Here is a 19,798-nt window from a genome sequence, read left to right as displayed (position 1 = left end):
TTTGCAATTAACTTTAAAAATTCGTTTATATCAATTTTATTCAAATAGCGTAGGAAAATGCTGATTGTAAATATTTTGTTTTTGCTCTTGGATTAGCAATTTAAAACCACCATGAAATATTGTTGAGTTGACAAACCCAGGCCGGATAAAATTCCTAATTCGTTGAATTAACTTTCAAGGCAAGGGTTCTTTAAAATTTCATATTGATACACGTTTTTAAATTGCTTCCTAATCTTTTAATAAACGGATATCAATAAATATAAATCTTATAAATAAAAAATATTATTGTTTGATAGTCTGCTATGAGAATTTCGCAGCTTCAAAATTTGTCAGTAATTGTCTGCTTTGGATTTCTAATTTGTATTATATAAAAAAGAAGTTAGTCGATTAAATATTTTCAATTCCTTTAGGTCAACAGCCAATATGTTAAGCTCATTTCATTTGCTCATCAGATGTATGTACATATGTACTATATACATACATATACACTTACAATCAAATTCAAATCGTTTTATCCCTGTGATTACTTGATAACATTCGCCAACACGCGAAAGCAACGCAGTCAATGAAAGTTTTTGAAAAATTTCGCAGAATTCCGTAAAAATCCTCCACAATTTCAATTTAGCGATTATTAAAACCAGTTTTTAATTTTTTATCAAGAATGATAATGACCGAGAGTAGGTTGGCCGATTGTTGCTGCTGAGTAAGAGAGCTGCTGCTTGTTCTTCCTTTTTTGTTTGCATGCTGAGCACTTTAGCCGCGACAAGAGATTTTTTAAGTTTTTGTTTTTCCATGGTTGTTTTTATTTTACTCATTGAATTTTGTTTTACATGTTTCACTTCACTCCACTGAGGTCTGATCAAAACCGATATTCTTTCAGCGGTCAATGCCTGCCGCGGTGCGATTGTTACTGGCCGGCTGGTTTACCTCGTTTAATGATTTCGGCTTCCAAAATGTACGTGTGTGTATAAGTATGTGATTGGATTTTGCAAATCAGTAGATCCAGTTGTCATGATCACAGGGGCGTTTGTATACCCTCTACGCATGAGTATATCTCCAGTACTTCTTATTTAGCGACATGCTAAAGGAAAAAAAAACGAACTGAAGCGGTTTCAGTCAATTAGATCAGGTTTTGGTAAATACCCACATTTGTGCGAATGTAGGTATATGTATGTATATGTACATAAATAAGTGTATACTCATCCATATTTGGATTATGGCGAAGTCTTTCCGCTGCTATGGTTACAGGTTTCATACTATGTACTCGTATTCAAACTGTAATGTATAAAAATATTTAGCACATACGGTTGCGGGGTACATCCTCAGTAATCCGGTCTCATTACATGCAAATGCGGGTTCTTGCAACATTGGAAATTGGGACGAAGTCATAAATGTTGGTCGTTGACAAGCAGCAACAAGTTGCAACTTGCTATTTCATTGTGCCGCAATATAATACAGGGTGACTAATTGTTGTTGTCTCTTTTTTTTACTTTTTACAAATTCACTTTAACAGTTTGGTTAAGAAATTTTTGACTTCGGTTTAATTTTGAATTTCGTGACGAATTTCATTGCAGCGGTTCCTAGTTATGAATTAAGCTTTAAGTTGTTACATTTTCAACAAATTGCTTTGAACTGATTAACATTCATACATGCATACACACAGCAGGTGCAATGAAAAATTCCTATAAATAGTTGCTATAGCACCACTTAACCACTTATTGTGTTAACTCTGTGTCACAAAAGCGTTCGCCCCGAAAGTATGTCCATCTGAACAAATTTGACTCAAACTGGTTCAGTTAAACTTCGTGTGTAAAAAGAATCGACAAAAATAGGTTAATACAACCTTTTTTGTTGGACCTCAATACGTCATTTAGTTTTTGTTTATGACGCGAAACGTTTGTCCGTGTTGTTTTAGAGAGTCTACTTTATCGCCTATGCAAGTATTTGAGTAGCACAAGGCATTCAGTGAAGGTCTGAAAGTCATCGCAACTCTCCTTATGTGAGAAACCGACATTGGCATGCTGAGTTGGCTTAAAAGCAGGAGGTTTCCATTAAAATACAGAAAATGTAATTTTATAGTATTTTGTCAGTCCGGGTTATATTTGATCAGGTGGTTAAATAGTTTTATTGCTAGATTGGAATTATTGAACTATATATACTTTTTTAATAATATAGAATAACAATTTGAAAAATCATATTAAAATTCAGATCAACTAAATACATATATAACCAGAACCAGTGTGAATTTTTCAGTGTTTGTGATTTCCTTCCCACCTGTGTTGTCCTCTCTAATTATATATGTAATCGGGTATCTATATCTGTACTGTGTGGTTTCGACAACGTGCAACACAAAATTGCCGCAAAAAGCACCGTTGGAAGCTGCAAGTGATCAGCTTGAATCCTCAGCTGTTGCTTCGTTTTTTGCACTTGCTTGGCAGAGGCAGAATCAAAGCGCAGTCACGGCAAGGCCGGAAAAAAACAAGAGCATCAACAGTGCCGGCTGCGGCAGGGAAAATGGTGATGACAGCGCCAGCAGGGGCGGCCTAATCACCGCAACTATTCGCAATTGTAGGCAGCAAGTTGCAACGCGACGCGCCAAGCAATTAGCTGCAGATGCTCTTTGTGCTTCAGCTTTAAAGAGGCGCCTGCACACATCTGTCTCAAAAGCACTGGTGTTGATGACTTTTAGCCATTCCATTGAAGGCTCGACGAGCGAATATTGACTTTAACGAATGCGAAGAGTTCAAACTCTCCGTTGCACGGAACGAAATTTCCTCACACCAAATACCGAATGCGAATACTTGCTAATCGAAAGATGCCAACATATCTACATCCACACACACAACTGCACGAATAAGCTTTTAAAATGACTTATGCTTGTATATAACATACATTTGTATATGTATGAGCTAGTGTGTGTTTCCCGCGGTTTTGCTGAGCAGCAGTCAAGTTATTGACCGCGGAAATGTGTTGTCGTTGTTATTGTTGCAATTGCATTTGCCGTTGCAGCGATTCGCGTTGCAACGGTTTGATTGCTACAAATGCAACAAAACATAATGCAATTGCACCGCTTTCATCCAATTCACGCCGATTTTTTCTGTGTTGCCACTTTGCTCCCATTGCTGTTGGCGCATAATTTCTTCATTCAACATATGTTGACTTTATCGGTTTGTGTTGTTTGTTACCGTTCGATTGCTTGCTTGCTGCATTGGTCATTGCCACTAGATAATCGCATATCCACATTATTATTTGGACCGTCGTAGATATCATTATAATAATCCAACTTATTCAGTTAGAAAAAAAGCCTTGAATGTTGTGCAGGTCTAATGACTATTGTTCCTAACTTTGGATTTCTCTCTTATGTACTTTGTTCACAAACCAATCTAAAAAGTTTTAAAGCATGCATTCAGGCGCAATATGAATTTCAAAAATACATATTTTAATGTCTTTAGGTCGCTATCAATCTTCTAAGAGATTTATATAAAATACTGGTCAAAACCTTTTAATGAACAGCGAAATTCGATGAGTAGCCAATTGACTGACTATTCAAGATATTTTTTAGCACAGACCACAACTGAATAACTCTGATTCGATGACATGTGTTCAAAGGTAAATGGTTATGTCTCCGACCTTTATTGCTTCTTCTCTGCACGGAATCCTACACTCTCCTCCACCAAATCCACAGCGACCATATTTACAAACTGGACAAGTCTGTACTCCACTTGACCTCAATATTGCAGTCGATGGCGTCAAGATTCCGACTGTCAATAATCCTAAGATTTTAACTTTTGATAGTCTATGCTCATTCACTCCTCATACGACCGCGATTATCGCCAAAGTACAAAGGCGCAACAAAATTCTCAAGTCGCTCGATGGCAGCACATAAGGAAAGGACAAAGAAACGTTGTTGGCAACTTACATGGCAATCGGCCGCCCGGTCCTCAACTACGCCGCACCAATATGGTAGCCTTGATGCAGTGGAACGCAGATAAAGAAGCTTCAGACTTTTCAGAACACTGCACTCCTATCGAACACCTACATAGTGAGGCCCGTATGCTTCCAGTTAAGGAGTTTAATGCACTCCTCTCCAGGCTGTTCCTGCTAGGATGCTTTAGCAGAAATCTTAGCACGTTTCTTGGGCCTTCCGTAAGATGACGTTGACGACAACTTGGCTAACCCTTACCATCCTAACGGGAACTGGGTACCCGTTAGAATAACAACTACAATTGAATAATTCTGGACCAATATTTGATGTCCCAGATGTTAAAAACACGCAGTCGTCGAAATTCTCCGGCCGGTCGGAATTAACATGCCGATAATGAGAATAAGACTCACCACCTATAATGTGACAGTCGGATCTACATACGTAACCAGAACGAATCCGTCAAAATTCCCCCGAATTTCTTCATGAATGTTTTCTGCCTCTGTAACAACAGCAACAACAAGATCTACCATGATTTGGGTATTTTCAAAGCTTTCCCAATCTCTCTTTGATTACTCATATCATACTTAAGAACTGAACAAAGTAAGTAATATTACGAACTTCTGTTTTCTAATCCTGATTCTTAAGCTATTACTATCTATAAACTGGTCCCTCATAGTCCCTCATGCCCCTCATAGCTAAACACTTTTAAACTTATTCACAAGCTCTGCTGGTTTGGTCTGGTGGAACCAGCAACACTCAGTAGAAAAACCTTTAAACTAGCCCAGCTCTACTTTCGGAATGCTCTCTAATGTCTTAGATAAAATAAAATATTTTGGCAGTAAATGAATTAGAAGCTTTTTTGAAGCCGGTTCCAGTTTATTCTGTCTCAGCGATGAAGCCCTACATAGAGATCTTGAAAACTGTCTTTGCATCCGAGTTATTTTGCTCAATATGATGCCGATTACATGAATGAAAATTTTCTATTTGAAAATAATAATAATAATAATAAGTTTCCTCTTTTGTAAGATTTTCTTTTGCATTTTTAAATTAATTTTGTTTTTCGTTTTCATTTTCTGCATTCATATCTTATCTTCGTGCCGTGTCAGTCGGCTGCTCATGGAAGCTACATTCGTACAAACATACATGCATATTGATGTATGTACATATGTATGTATGTATATGAGAAAATATCGTAAAATTTCAGTTGGTGACATTCGCCTGCTGCCGAAGCTACAGGTATTCGCGTTTTGCAGTTATTGGACATTTTTATTGCAAGCTCTGTCACATCGCAGCCATTGTAATAATGACTGCCTCTTATCATCGCATCGCATCGCATAATCATTTTCATTTCAATTAAGTACATTGCTACAATATGAATATACTTTAATTGCTTTCAACCGCAACTTTTTCTCAATTCAGACTTATTTCATTTCTTTGCGAAAAAGGTAAGGAAGCAAAAGTACGCGGGCGCTCGTAATTTTTGTTCAACAAAAAAATATTGCCATATTTCTTCGGGATATTCTGTGGTGTCGTGATTTGTGTTTAGGAGTTACAAGTTCGGGGTTTTACCTTATATTTTCAGTTCTTCGGTATGATATGACTAATCAAAAATTCTTATCGAAACGACAAAATTCGGTTTGCAGTGTTGAGCTTACTGAAGGTATGGTATATGACTTGCGGCGACAATGGCTCGACCATCGCGCCATCTATCGTTATAACGTCGAATTTGACACAAATGGGACTATAAGGACGGTTTTTGAAAAACATCAGTTTATTGTACCCTCTATGAATTTGATTAGGCCTATGGCGCATAAATTAACTTGAAAAAATTCGACCGAAATTACCCGTATATTAATTAATTATAGGTCAAAAGGTGCTATAGTCACCTGTTTGATCATAAGTCTTGGAGAAGCACTCTCCAAGGATGTCCTCTGGGATATTCTATGCAGTTTTTTTTTTTGCGTACACTACATTACACTGACACACAGACGCCTTGGCGCTTTTAAATCAATTGGAGAATCCCCAGAAAAGACGTTGCCGTTGGGTATAATAAAATAAAATGGCGCTTGTCACTCGAATTGCAACTGCGCGTTGGTGTTGTAAGTGTTTTTCTTTTGGCTTGTCTCTTTAAAAACCGCCATGAGTGTAATTAATTTTGCATGAAGCTTGATTTCTTTGGTCTGCTGCGGCAGCATTTCATAAATTTTGCTATTTTTTTTTTTAATTTCCACAGCATAAAGAAATATGAGCAAAAAACACGCGCTTAAATGTTTATGCAATTACATGTGTATGCAAGTATGTAATAGTGTGTGTTTGGCTTAAATGATTTTTGTTGCATTTCTTTTCATTAAAATTCTCAATTAGCCGCATAGGCGGCTCTTTCACTTTTACTTGCGAAATTTTCTCTAAAAAACAAATAATTCATTTGTGTGCGCCACAAGAGTTGAAGGAACTCCCCCTGAACTGCCATGATTAACCTCATTCAGACCGGCTTAGTGGTGCATTGGCAACATTGCTTCCACCTTCTGGCTGCCCGCCTTTTCCCCCACACATGTCGATTAGCGAAGAATTGCCTGCTGTCATCACCTACAAGTCAAACCACATATGGCTTCTCGCAGGCTTTACGCTAATGAGGGTAGAATTAATAGTATGGTGCGCTGCCCTCCTAAGTTATTGCACCCGTTGCAACAAGCACATACACTGAGGTGTGCGAAGTGAAGCTCGAAGCTTCTATATTTCGTTTTCGAATTTTTTACACAATTCAAATGAAAGTAAAAACGCCTGTCAAACGGCGGAATGGCGGTACAGTTCTAAATCGGCTTAGAGGGCTTTTTTCATTTTTGTACATTTTATCGGTTGGTGAAAAAATGTTGGTCAGTTACTGGCATTCCTGCTCTCAGGCGGTTATAGAACAGAGTAAGTACGTTCTTTAGGAGAGCTTAAGTTTACATTTAGGTATGCGAGAGGCTTTTTATGTAAAAGTGTAAACAAATGTAGTGTAGTCTTTTCGTATTTCCAAATACCAAATATGTAGGTACCATTTTGGCCGACCACTTTTCGTCATTTTTCCGTGTAACTTTTTTTCAACTTCCCCGAATTTAAATGAAGCTTAAAATCTCACTCTTCCAACACTATATGGTATCACACAATGTGATTGATAGCACTGGAGATATACGACTGCAACGACAGCTATTGAGAAAATACGAAAAGATTTTTTCGACTACCCAATATTTCCCGAAATTTTGAAGTTGAACCGTGGAATAGCTTCGGAAATATGAATTTTTTACCTAATGTAATCTCGTGTTTATATACGAAACTGTTCCATTCTATGAATGATATCCGAAGATATATGCTAGTGACATCCGTATCTATTAATACAAAGTTCCAATAATATCCAAATTTGTAGTTCGTGGCGTTTTCCACGAAGCGTTTATTAATTTGGAAGTTATCCAAGTGGTTTATTTTAATTGCGCTGACAGTTTCTGCTGAGGAAAAGGGAGGTAGAAAAACGAAAACAAGCTGATATTTATGTGGGTCGTGAATATCATCGTTTATGACATCTTTATAAATTTCTATGAGCTCTTTTAATTGGCATATCCACAAGTAGACAAATAAAATGTATGTACATACTTGTACATTTGCTGTATCACTTTGAACCGATGTGTGTTCTGCTGTTTGAGCATGGAAAATGCAACTGCAACATTACAACAACAATAACAACAGCGTAGAATTAACCATTCAGTCGCGTGATGAATGATTAAAGTTTATGCTCGTACAATAACTCGTTCGTGGCTTTGTGCAGCGAACACTCAAACACACACACACACACACCAAGATACATGGAAGCTTAGTGGCACTCTGGCTGCAGTAGAGGCTCCAGTGGGCCTCCATGCCCACACACACACACGTACGTATACAGTGGTACCAACTAGCGGTTGTTTTCCGAGAATTACTTGCGGTATGACAAACTACAACTATGATAAAAAATATTAACAAATACAACTGTAACAATAAAAAATAATAATAAAAGCACTTACACATCATCTACCTCGTGTAACCCTGGTGGAATATTGAGGTTTTCATAAATTAATAATGGTTTCGCGATCCATTATTTGTTCATCAGATCATGTAGAGGCGACATACATAGCTCTCGGTCGTAGGTGTTAGAATAACTTATAAAATTACAAAATTTTTGGGTTCTCTAAAATAGTTTGGGATTATCCCTAATGAAGTATTGCTGGGGGTATGCATCCGCAATACAGAAATTATAATTTTTTTCCGTTAGGGCAAAGCATTAAATTCCACATCCAATTTGTTCTCAACTTTCGCTTTATTACTTGAAAACTTTACTGTCACTGTATTCGCAGGCTTTACTTTTACTTGGCGTAGCTACATATCTCTACTGGGTATGTCTCAAGTGTAGGCTCTTTTGACCCATCGGAATGCAACGCCATGCAATCATTACTTCTCTTGTGGCACGCGTCCGCAGTTTCATCAGCATTCTGAAGAAATTCTTTGAGAGCGCTGTGAAAGTACAATAAACCGGCAATAAAACTTCATGTCACTAAATTCTGAAAGCTTAGAGCGTATCGCCGACGTAGTTGCAGGTGCTAAGAGTTAATATTATTATTGGTGGGTTAAATAATGCGGCTATTTTGTAACAGAAATAAAAAAGAAAAATTAATATTAATACTCTATGTCATCTTAAATGTGCCGTTTATAATAATGTTGTTTGTCACGGCAACGGTGAGAGCTTAAGAAAAGAAACCGTAACGTCCTCACCAGGAAGTTCTGAATTTTCATGACGTCTTTATTTTATCCCATTGGAATGCAGTATTTTAAGAAAGATTTTTGAAAGAACTCTGTTTGCCAAAGCAAGATTATTGCTCCCGAACTTTACTGAAAGTGGAACCAAAGAGATTTTCTGTCGAGAGTACTATTAAAACTACCAATTTTTCGAGTTTTCAACATATAGTACCTATTTGTAAGACCTGTGCAAACCTCAAAAAAAATATAACAAATTTTATTTTTTAGTCCTTATTTAAGCAGGCTCTTAAAATATGACATTCCACTTTAGAATCGTTTTTATTTTAATGCGGCACTCAAAATTCCGATGCCTTTAAATATAAACCCATTCACTTCTCTACCGCAATCATGCCGTCTTTCTTTATCTATAAATATCCCTTAATGCAGCAGCGTAAGGGCTACCACAAAAACAATGGCTTATCACATTGTGGCTTAAGACACTTGCGAGCGTCTGCATACATAAAATACCTTTAACTTTGTTATTTGCTCTCGTACTCCTCTGGCATACCGAAACAGTGCACGTCTTGCTTTGGAGCTCTTCTCTGCCTGAGTGACGGCACTATTGTTTCTCGTGCGCTTGTATCTCAGCTTGGCTGGAAGACGTGCTCAGAGTCTAAATTTGTTGTTTTTGGCTGTTTGCTAGTTTTCACTGCTCTTTCTTGCTTTCCTCGTTTCACAATGTCTGCTTTGTCTTTGTCTTTGTTGGTATTTTCATTCTTCCGCTGGAGATATGTGTACGAGGTAAGCGTTTGTCCACTGGTGTGCTGTGGTAAACTCTGCTTGGAGGTACACGCGAGCACGATTGTGTGACTGTTAGCATTACTCAGACTTTTTGTTGTTGACTTGGAATTTAGTTGGCCTCGTGAAGCGTTCGAAGCCGGTCGTCGGTTGGCGGTACTTGTAGCGTACATATTGGGCCTTCAATCGGTACGAAATCTTGAAACATTGCAGCCACATATCGGCTGGACGCTCGCTTTGCGGTTAATATTTGTAGTGCGAGCGCAGTTGTTGTTGCCGTCATCTTCGTCGTCGTGAAAGTTGTGTCTACTATTTAGCTTTATTATTTGGTGGTGTTGCTGCTATCTGCAAGAAATTATTCACCAAAGTGACACACATGCATACGTGTTGGTGTTGTTGTTGTTATGATAATCGTTGTTGTCTTTCTACGTGAGAATCCGTGTGCGTGCGTGTGTTTGATCGCCTCCTGAAGCGCTCCTGATGACGCATAGCGCCGTACGGTCGTAAACTCTTAGTAGAATACCTTAAAAATCAACGCGAACACACTTACAACTACATGCATGCGTCCACACCCATACAAACGCAAGTGCTGCGTGCATTCCGTATTACGGCCCACGGTGAAGTGTGTCACTTGTGAAGCAATGAAAAGTACGAAAATGCATTTGATTCGGAGAGCGCCGAACGCGAGCTCCTATCGGGAAATAAAAATGCGCAAAGTTCATGGTCAACTGTTGTCACAGAACGCGTCTACGCGCCGCTACAGCGGCAGCCGGGTGTTCATACGCCCACGCGTGCAATTTCGCGATTGAGCCGAATCGTGTTCATAATATTTTCGACTAGTGCAACGCGTCCATTTTGAAGAAAAGTTTCGCTTTATTAAGCGTTGTGCGATAGTGATGAAAAACTCGTTCGCGGCCGCAGCGAAAAAGATAAAAAGTAAGCGCCATTAATAGATTAAGCAAAATGCACACACATCGTTTTCGCCTCCTTTTCGGCTTTATTGCTAGTTTATTGCTTTGTACTGCCAAATATTTACGAGTAATCAATTCACGTGTACTTGTGTGTGTGTGTAGTGTTTGTGTAGACATGTTTTGGTTTTAAATTTATTCTCTGCCGATTCGGACACCTTGCATGCCAACGTGCAAAATAAGCTCATCGCAAGTAGGCAATGGGTGCACACTAACATACACGCGCATGTACATGCGTATTACATACGACATGCCAACAACAACTAGCGCAGTGGAATTGGGCACATTCTCGGAATATTTAGATCGTCGCTTGCACTTTTCACCGCGCTTTGGCTTGCGCTTGATAGATAACACCTCTTGCACTCAAATAACTTCGCTTGTCACACATTTCCATGACATATGCACCTACATTTAAATATATGTATGTACTATGTATGTATGTGTGCTGGAGAAAGCCAAGAAAGATTTTTATTGCTGGTTGGTTGATGGTTGCTGTTATCCGAATATCCAGGTATTACGAGTATGTTGGAATCTCCATTCCCACAACAGTCGGGTCTAAGTAACCGGAACGGATTTTTATCCGCCCAAATACTATCAACTTGGCACCATTCCTCGAAATTATCTTAGAAATTCTTTCTGCCGCTACAACAACATGAGTATATTGGGAAATCATAATAACGAAGGGTTTTGGTTCGGTAACTGTGGCGGTAACATTTTCATCTTCTTCATTTTTACTGGCGTAGAAACCGCTTACGCGATTATAGCCGAGTTAACAACAGCGCGCTAGTCGTTTTTTGCTTTCGCAAGGTGGTGCCAATTGGAGATTCCAAGCAAAGCCAGGCCCTTCTCCACCTGGTCCTTCCAACGGAGTGGAGGTCTTCCTCTTCCTCTGTTTCCCCTGGCGAGTACTGCGTCGAATACAAGTACTTTCAGAACTGGAGTGCTTTCGTCCATTCGGATGACATGACCCAGACAGCGTAGCCACTGTCTTTTAATTCGCTGAACTATGTCAATGTCGTCGTATATCTCATACAGCTCATCGTTCCATCGAATGTGATATTCGCCGTGGCCAACACGCAAAGGACCATAAATCCTTTGCTGAACTTTTATCTCGAAAACTCGCAATGTCGACTCATCAGATGTTGTCATCGTCGGTGCCTCTGCACTGTATAGCAGGACGGGAATAATGAGTGACTTATAGAGTTTTGTTTTTGTTGTTGTTGGTGTTGATGCTGGTTCCAAGATAGACGAAATAATATCCAACTTTGAAGTCATGACTATCAACAGTGTCGTGGGTGTCTAGTCGCGAGTGCGAAGACTGTTTGTTTGATGACAGGATATATTTCGTCTTGTCCTCGTTCACCACCAGACCCATTTGCTTCGCTGCCTTATCCGTTCTGAAGAAAGCAGAACTAACGGCGCGGTTGTTATGATGTCATTATCATCAGCATACGCCAGCAGCTGTACACTCTTATAGAAGATTGTACCTTCTCGGTTTAGTTCTGCAGCTCGAATTATTTTCTCCAGAAGAAGGTTGAAGAAGTCACACGAAAGAGAGTCGCCTTGTCTGAACCCTCGTTTGGTATCGAACGGCTTGGAGAGGTCCTTCCCGATCCTGACGGAGCTTTTAGTGTTGCTGAATGTCAGTTTACACAGCCGTATTTTTTGCGGGGATACCAAATTCCGACATCGCGGCATAAAGGCAGCTGCTTTTCGTGCTGCCAAAGGCAGCTTTGAAATCGACGGAGGTGGTGAGTGTTGGTTCTCTTTCACTAGTCTTTTCCAAGATTTGGCGCAGTTTTTTCACCATGCGCTGAACCATCAACGTCAGTTGTTGATTTGCCACGTCAGTTTTCAACGCCGTATATTCCGACATGATAAGGTCCAATCAGTTTATTGACGGTGTGCTTTAATTTACACAATACGCTCCATAGAACCTAATACGCGATGTTAAGGAGGCTTATCCACGGTAGTTGGCGCAGATTGTGGGGTCTCCTTTTTTATGGATTGGGCATAGCACACTTAAATTTCAATCGTTGGGCATGCTTTCGTCCGACCATATTTTATGAAGAAGGTCATGCATGCTACTCATCAGTTCTTCGCGTCGTGTTTGAAAAACTCGGCCGCCAATCCATCGTCCCCCGCCGCTTTGTTGTTCTTCAAACAGGTAATTGCTATTCGAACTTCTTCATTGTCGGGCAATAGAACGTCTGGTCCATCGTCATCGAATCGGGTTCGCCTTCTCCAGGCGTTATGCTTTCACTGCCATTCAACAGTTTGGAGAAATGTTCCCTCCATAATTTTAGTATGCTCTAGGCATCGGTTACTAGATAACCTCTGGAGGTTCTATTAGGGTATGCTCCGGTCTCGAAACCTTCTGTTAGTCTCCACATCTTTTCGAGCATTACTCATCAAATTAGTCCTGAGCTATACCCTATTCGCACCCAGTTAATTGGTGCTCTTCTTGTCAGTACTTTCAGTACTTGGTTTATTTTGACAAAACAATGGTAATTGCAATTATATCAAATCATGTTATGACTGACATTGAAAGTAGAAATTGAAGAGGCTCTAGCGTAACTGCTTCCCAGATTTTCATTAATTCTCATAAGAATTGCAATGCTATTATTTCGTCGACAAAGTCGATATTAGTTGAGAACGAATCGCTCGGTTATCACAAAAAAACACGTTAACTTATCAGCAGACATCTACAAAACTTATGTATGTACCCCAGCTCTACTGTTTCGCTTGAAACAACTGAATTACGAGTATGCGAGTGCATTAGCGTTGGGTAACATTTTCCCATCCATATTGACCAACATTCTACTCTGCTTACCTATTCTCCTCTAAAAAGATCCCATCACATGTAACAATGCTCATCAAACGCTTCAGGCGTCTCAAAAAACCAGTGCTCGTCTCATATAAACGTTGCAACACAACCCACAGCCGGTGAAAGATACGAATAAAAAGAAAAAACAACAGCAACAACCACGTGAAGTCAGTAAACAAAAACTTAATTTATGCAACATTATATGATTACTTGTATACTGTTACCGTTACGTTAACGTTCTCTACTAACTCACTGTTACGGTTAGAGTTAGTGCGGACAGGTTGCTGTTAATAGTTTGAGGCGACTTTTATCGTTTTTTATTTGTTGTTGGGAAATTTTGTGGCACTTTCGAGATTATAAAATTTTAAACCCTTCGCTTGAATTGGACTACAGACAATTCCATAAAAATATGAGTGAAAGCCAAGAGTTCTTGTGATATTTTTCTTTGTAATTCTTGTTTTGTATTTTCAGTTTGATTTCATTTCGCTAAGTAAACTATAACAAACAAAGTAAGAAGAGGAAGCTTTATTGTAGCACAATGTAAAATCCGCCAAAATGTTCGCTTGGGAAACAAAGAAACATTTTTCCTACTTACATACCTGAAACAAATGTAGATACTTCGATTAAAACTTAACTTGAAATAGAAAACTATGCACAAACCGTTAGTAAATAGGTATCAAATTATTGTCGTCAGTCCTTTTATTCCCCAAAAGCTGCTCGTTTGTTGGTACCGCCGATATTGGAGCACCACAGAATATAGCTTCCCCACAAGCGGACCGATCAAAACCAAATCTTTGTATGGAAACTTCTTTATTTGACTATCTATCTTCGCAAAACTTGCGATGGATTATTGCCCAAGTCAACGGTACAATTTCCGAATAAATTGTTCAGATCGAGCAACTATGGCTTACATCTGCAAAACAAACTGACCGCTCAAAACCAATATAATAATCTTTTTATATACCAGGTTATTCAATAAGTTTTGTCGTTTGATAAAAAAACACAATTTTATGATTCAAAACATCCTTTATTATTCAATATAATCTCGCTGAACATTTATACACTTGCTCCAACGATCCTCCAATCTGTGGATCCCATCCCTGAAGTGAGAACCCGGAAGGTCTGCAAAATACTCTCCAACAGCCGTTATGACCTCTTCATTTGATGAAAAGCGTTTGCCACGCATACATTTTTTGAATTCTGGAAGTCGCTAGGGGCCAAATCTGGTTAATACAGTGGCTGCTTCAACAATTCGAACTTAAATTCATGGATTTTAGCCATTGTCAAAATGCTCTTGTGACACGGTGCATTGTCCTGATGAAAAAGGATTTTTTTCTTCAGCAAACCGGGTCATTTTACAAGAATTTTTTACTTCAACTGGTCCAAAAGGTTGCAATAATATTCAAAATTAATTGTTTGGCCAGTTTGCAAGTAATCCACAATCAAAATTCCTCTCGCATCCCAAAAAGATCCCATAACCTTCTTGACTGATTTCCGAACACGAACTCGTTTCGAAGCCGAACAACCAAGTTCACACCACTTTTTAGCCTCTTGTTTTGATTCAGGATCATGGTGATAGACCCAAGTCTCATCCATAGTAATGAATCGACGCACAAAATCCACTTTATCCTTTTTAAAACGCTGCAAATGTTGATGAGAAAGTCGCATTCGAATTTGTTTTTGTTCCATTGTTAACGAATGCGGCACCCATTGTGCATAGAGCTTTCTAAAACCCAAAATTTCACTTAAAATACTAAATCTCTCTCAGTCAATCGACGATCTTCCAAAACTATATCCTGTATTTGGGTTATGATTTTTTCAAGGCTTGTACGACCACGTTTAAATTCAGAAACCCATTTTTCTACTGTTCTAATTGTGAGAGAACAATTATTAAACACTTTTAACATTAATTCGTGAATTTCTTTTGGTACTACACTTTTCAAAAATAAGAATTATTTCACTGCACGATATTAAATTTTTTCCATTGTAAAAAAATACTGTGACAGGGCAACGCTAAATGGCTTGTAAACAAAGAATGAATTGACAGATCGAAATGAAACTTCACATACGTTCATATGAAGAGTGTACCAACAAAACAAAAAAAAGTAGCACCGCCCTCTCTTATCTGGTACTTTCCGTTATAAGAAATGCAAATTTGAATGGTATGATAGATGCCAAAATTAAAGTTTTTTCTTGTTTTTTATCTTTGAAATTTAACTTAATAATAATTTTTATTTGCGTACTAAAAATACAATTTTTCTGTTTTCTTTCAGGTTTGTATTTTGGTGTTCTCAAGAGATGAAAAATGTGCCAATGGTCTTCTGTGTACTAACAAGCTTCTGTTTTTTAAAACCATGGAAAAATAATAAAATAAATAAAATGAAAGTTAAAAAGTGCATGCGATCTATGCATTGGGACCAACTATGGTTCTCAGCCGAATAATCCTTCGAGAGTGTAATGAGTTGCATGGTTTCTTTCCGCACTTTTGTGGCTTGCCTTTATATATGTGTTAGTATTAGACTCCATTTGTAGAAAGAAAATCTTATTTTTAATATGACAAAAATTATAGACATTTTTAGGTGTGTAGTTTTCAATGCGCTCGATATTTGTCGCGTTTGATTTTTATTATAATTTTTCTATTTTAATCACGTCCACATGTTCGCCTTTCCAATGTCTTTTTTTTGTGTTATTATTTTTATTTGTTTTCTTCTTTTTGGCTGGTGAATTCGCCAATTTGTCCGCGAAGTACGCGTATAGCTTTAAGACTCAATGTCGCCCGAAAATGTTTCCTACCAAATCGACACTTTACGAACGTCAATAAATTTGTTTTCTTTTTATTTTCCTTAATTTCGCCTTTTCTGCGCTTTTAAATTTGTCAATTGGGTTTTTCTCAATATTTTTGTTTTCTTTTTTTGTTTTTTCTTTCAATATGTTGTTCGTACTTTCGCCACCGAATTTCAATATTTCAGTACATTCGAGTATTATTTTGGGCGTCTGCCCACGCCATTATTACAATTTGCGCTTCGTAAGCGTTTTCACACTTCGTTTTGTGTATTTTTTCGAAGCTGGCGGAATCATTGTTGCGCGTAATTTGCCGTTTAGTATTTGCTTTGGACAATTCTTATTACAACTTTATGGTCAAATCAAAATAATGAAGTGTTCAAATACGTCATTTGTAGTAGTTTTACCTCTTAGCACGTACGTTACTGTACAGTTTGTCAATTGAGGCGACAGCAACACTTGCGATTGGCGAAAATTCGCGTTGCGGAAGACGTTGAAAAACGTCAAGTGGTCAGTGTATACAATTTACGCACAAACAAGAAAATTACTATCTGTGCTGTAAAATCAAGTCAAATAATTTTTTCATTTAAATATTTTTTTATTCGGTTTAGAAAATATAAAACAATTTACTAACCAAAACTAAAAATTTAAAAAAATCCCGAAAAGCTATAGTTAAACCATACAATTATGTTCAAAGTGCTGTGTTTATTACGTTTAAAGCTAAAAATAATTTTTACAATACCAATTGCTGTGATTAAGTTTGAATTATGACGTCCATTACAATGAATATGGTTTTTTTAAAGGATTTACGAACGCGCATCAGAGGATATATACACGTACGTACCGATATTAGTACTACTACTATTTTTAGGTTATTTCGTATGTGTATGAATATATCAAAATCATTTATTACAGCCTTTTCGAAAGTTGCTCAAATTTTTGCTTTCTCACACATTTTTATGGAACAATTCTTTGTGAGGCACCAATATAATCCTAATCTAATACCGGATGAGTGTAAGATTTGTGAAAATGCGAATGAGGATTGAATGATTTGAGATCTTATTGGAACTTCGCGATCAAAATACTTAGCTGAAAAATGGAAAATTCAGAGTAAAGCCCTTTCATTTTGAAATGTCAGGCAATACTGAATTAAGATAAAGTGACAATACGGCACTATGAAAGGAAGGTATTGTTTGATTGTCCCTTAGTTTCGATATTCTTGGCCAAGGTCTCCGTATTTGGGTTATGTGTTTTAGTTTCCTTCCAAACTGTTGACAGATTCTATGTGGAATCTTATTCATGGTACGAATATGCTCGAGGGTCCGATGTCGTCAATGGACAGCTTTCGCAATGCATAATATAGGCGATGAACCGCGACGTGGGATCATTAAGTTTGACAAAACTCGAGCTCGAGTTGCCACAAGCAACGAGAGTGATCCTTGCACAGCTTCGTTCTGGATACTGTAGCAGGTTAAACTTCTACTTATCTAGAATTGACCCCGACATATGTCCTGCGTGCAATAAGTCTCCGCATGACACTGGCCACCTCTTTGCTTGCCCCACCAACCCTGAAACGGCACGTTTCTGGGGCCTTCCATTAGATGACGTCGACGACATCCCAATGGGGACTAGGTACCCGTTATAACAACAACGATATCATTTAGTTTGAATAATTTTGAAGTTTTTTGATAATTTCCGGTTATTCTAAGCGCAATTAGTAAGTCGTATAGTGAGCATTCACACTTGGAACAGCACCTCTTTCTTTAGATACCGACCTTTTTCTGTCATAAAATTAATAGGAAACCTGTTTGGTTTAATTATGTTTTTTTCGTAGGCCAAATTGTGCAATAATAATAACGGTCACACGTAATAATGTGCCGCAGCTGTTATTGCAACCGTGTACAAAAACATGTGTCCAGACATATGTTGCATTGTGGATTGCCACATCCGTAAATGTTTTTTTTCGTGTTACCCATCGTAAAAAGTGAAATCAAAAACAATATTTCTTTTTATTGCTGTCGTTTCATTGCGAACATGAAAAATGTTTTACACTTTAAAAAGTTTGGACAGAAATATTTCTATATGTACTATTACCATATATTGGGTGGTCGAAAAAGTCTTTTCGTATTTTGTCAATAGATGTCGTTGCAGTCGAATATCTCCAGTGCTACCAATTACATTGTGAGATTGTATGTAATCTTTAAATTTTAAATGAATAAATGTAACGAATCATTGTCATTTGAAAATGTTTATACCGTTGTACGCATACATTTACATATGCACGTAGGCACCACTAATTGGAGCTGAAGCTCAGTGAAGCCCCAAGTGTAGGTGTAAACGTCAGTTATTTGTAACGCCAATGAAAAAATGAACCACCCTAACGCATATGCACAAATTCATACATACCTATTCACATTTCCAGACACGTGTTTAATCAACATTTCGCTTCAAAAAAGTCTTAACTTCTGGAATAAGCAATTGTGGAAAAATTAATACGAAAGTAACAAGTAAAATGATGAAAAAATTACTTGAATGCATGTACACACATACATAAGTGTTGAGGAAAAGCGCGCACTGCATTCAGGCACGCTTTTGTGTGTGCGTGTGTGTGTGTGTCATCATCGCATTTGAATAAGTGTCTGCGCATGAGTGGGAATTTATCACAACACTTCCTCCAAAAGCTGATAGAGGGCAATACAAAGCTGCATTCATGTACCCCATAAATGTACATACTTGTATGTTTGTATGTATGTATATACAGAGTGTTTGAGTCATGTAATGCGGATGGTAAACAGTGGAAGCTATAAAAGTGACGGCAGCCCCATCGGGGAGCTTAGAAGCACTGCGCCAACATCTCTAGTTTACAATGTGTAAATATGTGAATGCTTTGGTATTAGGGTTGTACTTATTTGTAGACACAATTGAGATTTGTAAAAAAATTGAAAATTGGAATACGCTCAAAAATATGCAATTAACATTCCATCAAAAAAATATTTTTTATTACGTCGAATTTTGGCTCATGTTTTGCGAAGAGCATTAAGGGTTACCCTATTATAAGTACCTATGAAAGAGCGCATACATATAAGAAAGTGCCATATGTAATTTCGCAGCATTTTCAACTATTGTTGCATGCAATAATCGAGCTACGGCAATTTCGTTCATAACTTTACTTATCGTTTTTGCTTTTGCCTTTCTTCTATGATAATTACGATTCTGTGTGTGTGCGGGCTTTAAGTTGGGCGAATAATGATTATAATTATTTCGTTTATGGGAGATCTCTCTGATGATTTCAGGAAAAATATATAATAGCATATTCTCAGAAGTAAATGATATGTCAAACTTTGATTAAATTAGTCACTTGCCATTTCGTAATGTCATTATACATATGTACATACATATATACACACAGTCACAGAAATACCCAATGTGAACGTCCGACTATGTGGATTCACACATTTTAATTTAATTTTCCCAAACTTATATTTCTTTAATAATTTCCTATTTCCTATATATTTCCATTACGACTTTGATGTTGTTGTAAACGAACTGAATAATAATTAGCTTTGCTAAGTTAACTTCCAATTGGGTGCAGTGCAAAACATCGTCAAGTGCATTCATTGTTGGCAAATTGAAACTAAAGTACCTCCGCACAAACATATGTACATATGTATATACGCGGAGTAAACCCATTACATCAGCCATTACAAACAAATTTTCACTTGTAAGCATATTTACCTCTCTAATAAGAGCACG

At 37.8% G+C, this 19,798-nt stretch overlaps 1 protein-coding gene across 4 annotated transcripts in view; it reads left to right on the top strand.

Moving 5' to 3' along the window:
* LOC126756665 (serine/threonine-protein kinase N) overlaps positions 1-19,798 on the top strand; it is a 69,308-nt gene that overhangs the window by 2,694 nt on the left and 46,816 nt on the right. For 2 of the 4 annotated variants that reach the window (XM_050469897.1, XM_050469890.1), the window contains exons 1-3: positions 9,600-10,405; positions 15,538-15,772; positions 16,657-16,881. The exons of 1 other annotated variant lie outside the window; for it this stretch is intronic. In XM_050469897.1, the coding sequence (XP_050325854.1) occupies positions 16,813-16,881 (69 nt within the window). In that variant the 5' untranslated portion in view covers positions 9,600-10,405; positions 15,538-15,772; positions 16,657-16,812. Of the gene's footprint in view, positions 1-9,599; positions 10,406-15,537; positions 15,773-16,656; positions 16,882-19,798 lie in introns of those variants that run through there. One more of the 4 variants, XM_050469891.1, reaches the window with a different exon arrangement.

Source organism: Bactrocera neohumeralis, chromosome 4, assembly GCF_024586455.1.
Source record: "Bactrocera neohumeralis isolate Rockhampton chromosome 4, APGP_CSIRO_Bneo_wtdbg2-racon-allhic-juicebox.fasta_v2, whole genome shotgun sequence".
NCBI classification, from domain to species: Eukaryota; Metazoa; Arthropoda; class Insecta; order Diptera; family Tephritidae; genus Bactrocera; species Bactrocera neohumeralis.
The sequence above is the reverse complement of the archived record's forward strand: the minus strand, read 5'-3'. Positions and strand labels throughout refer to the sequence as shown.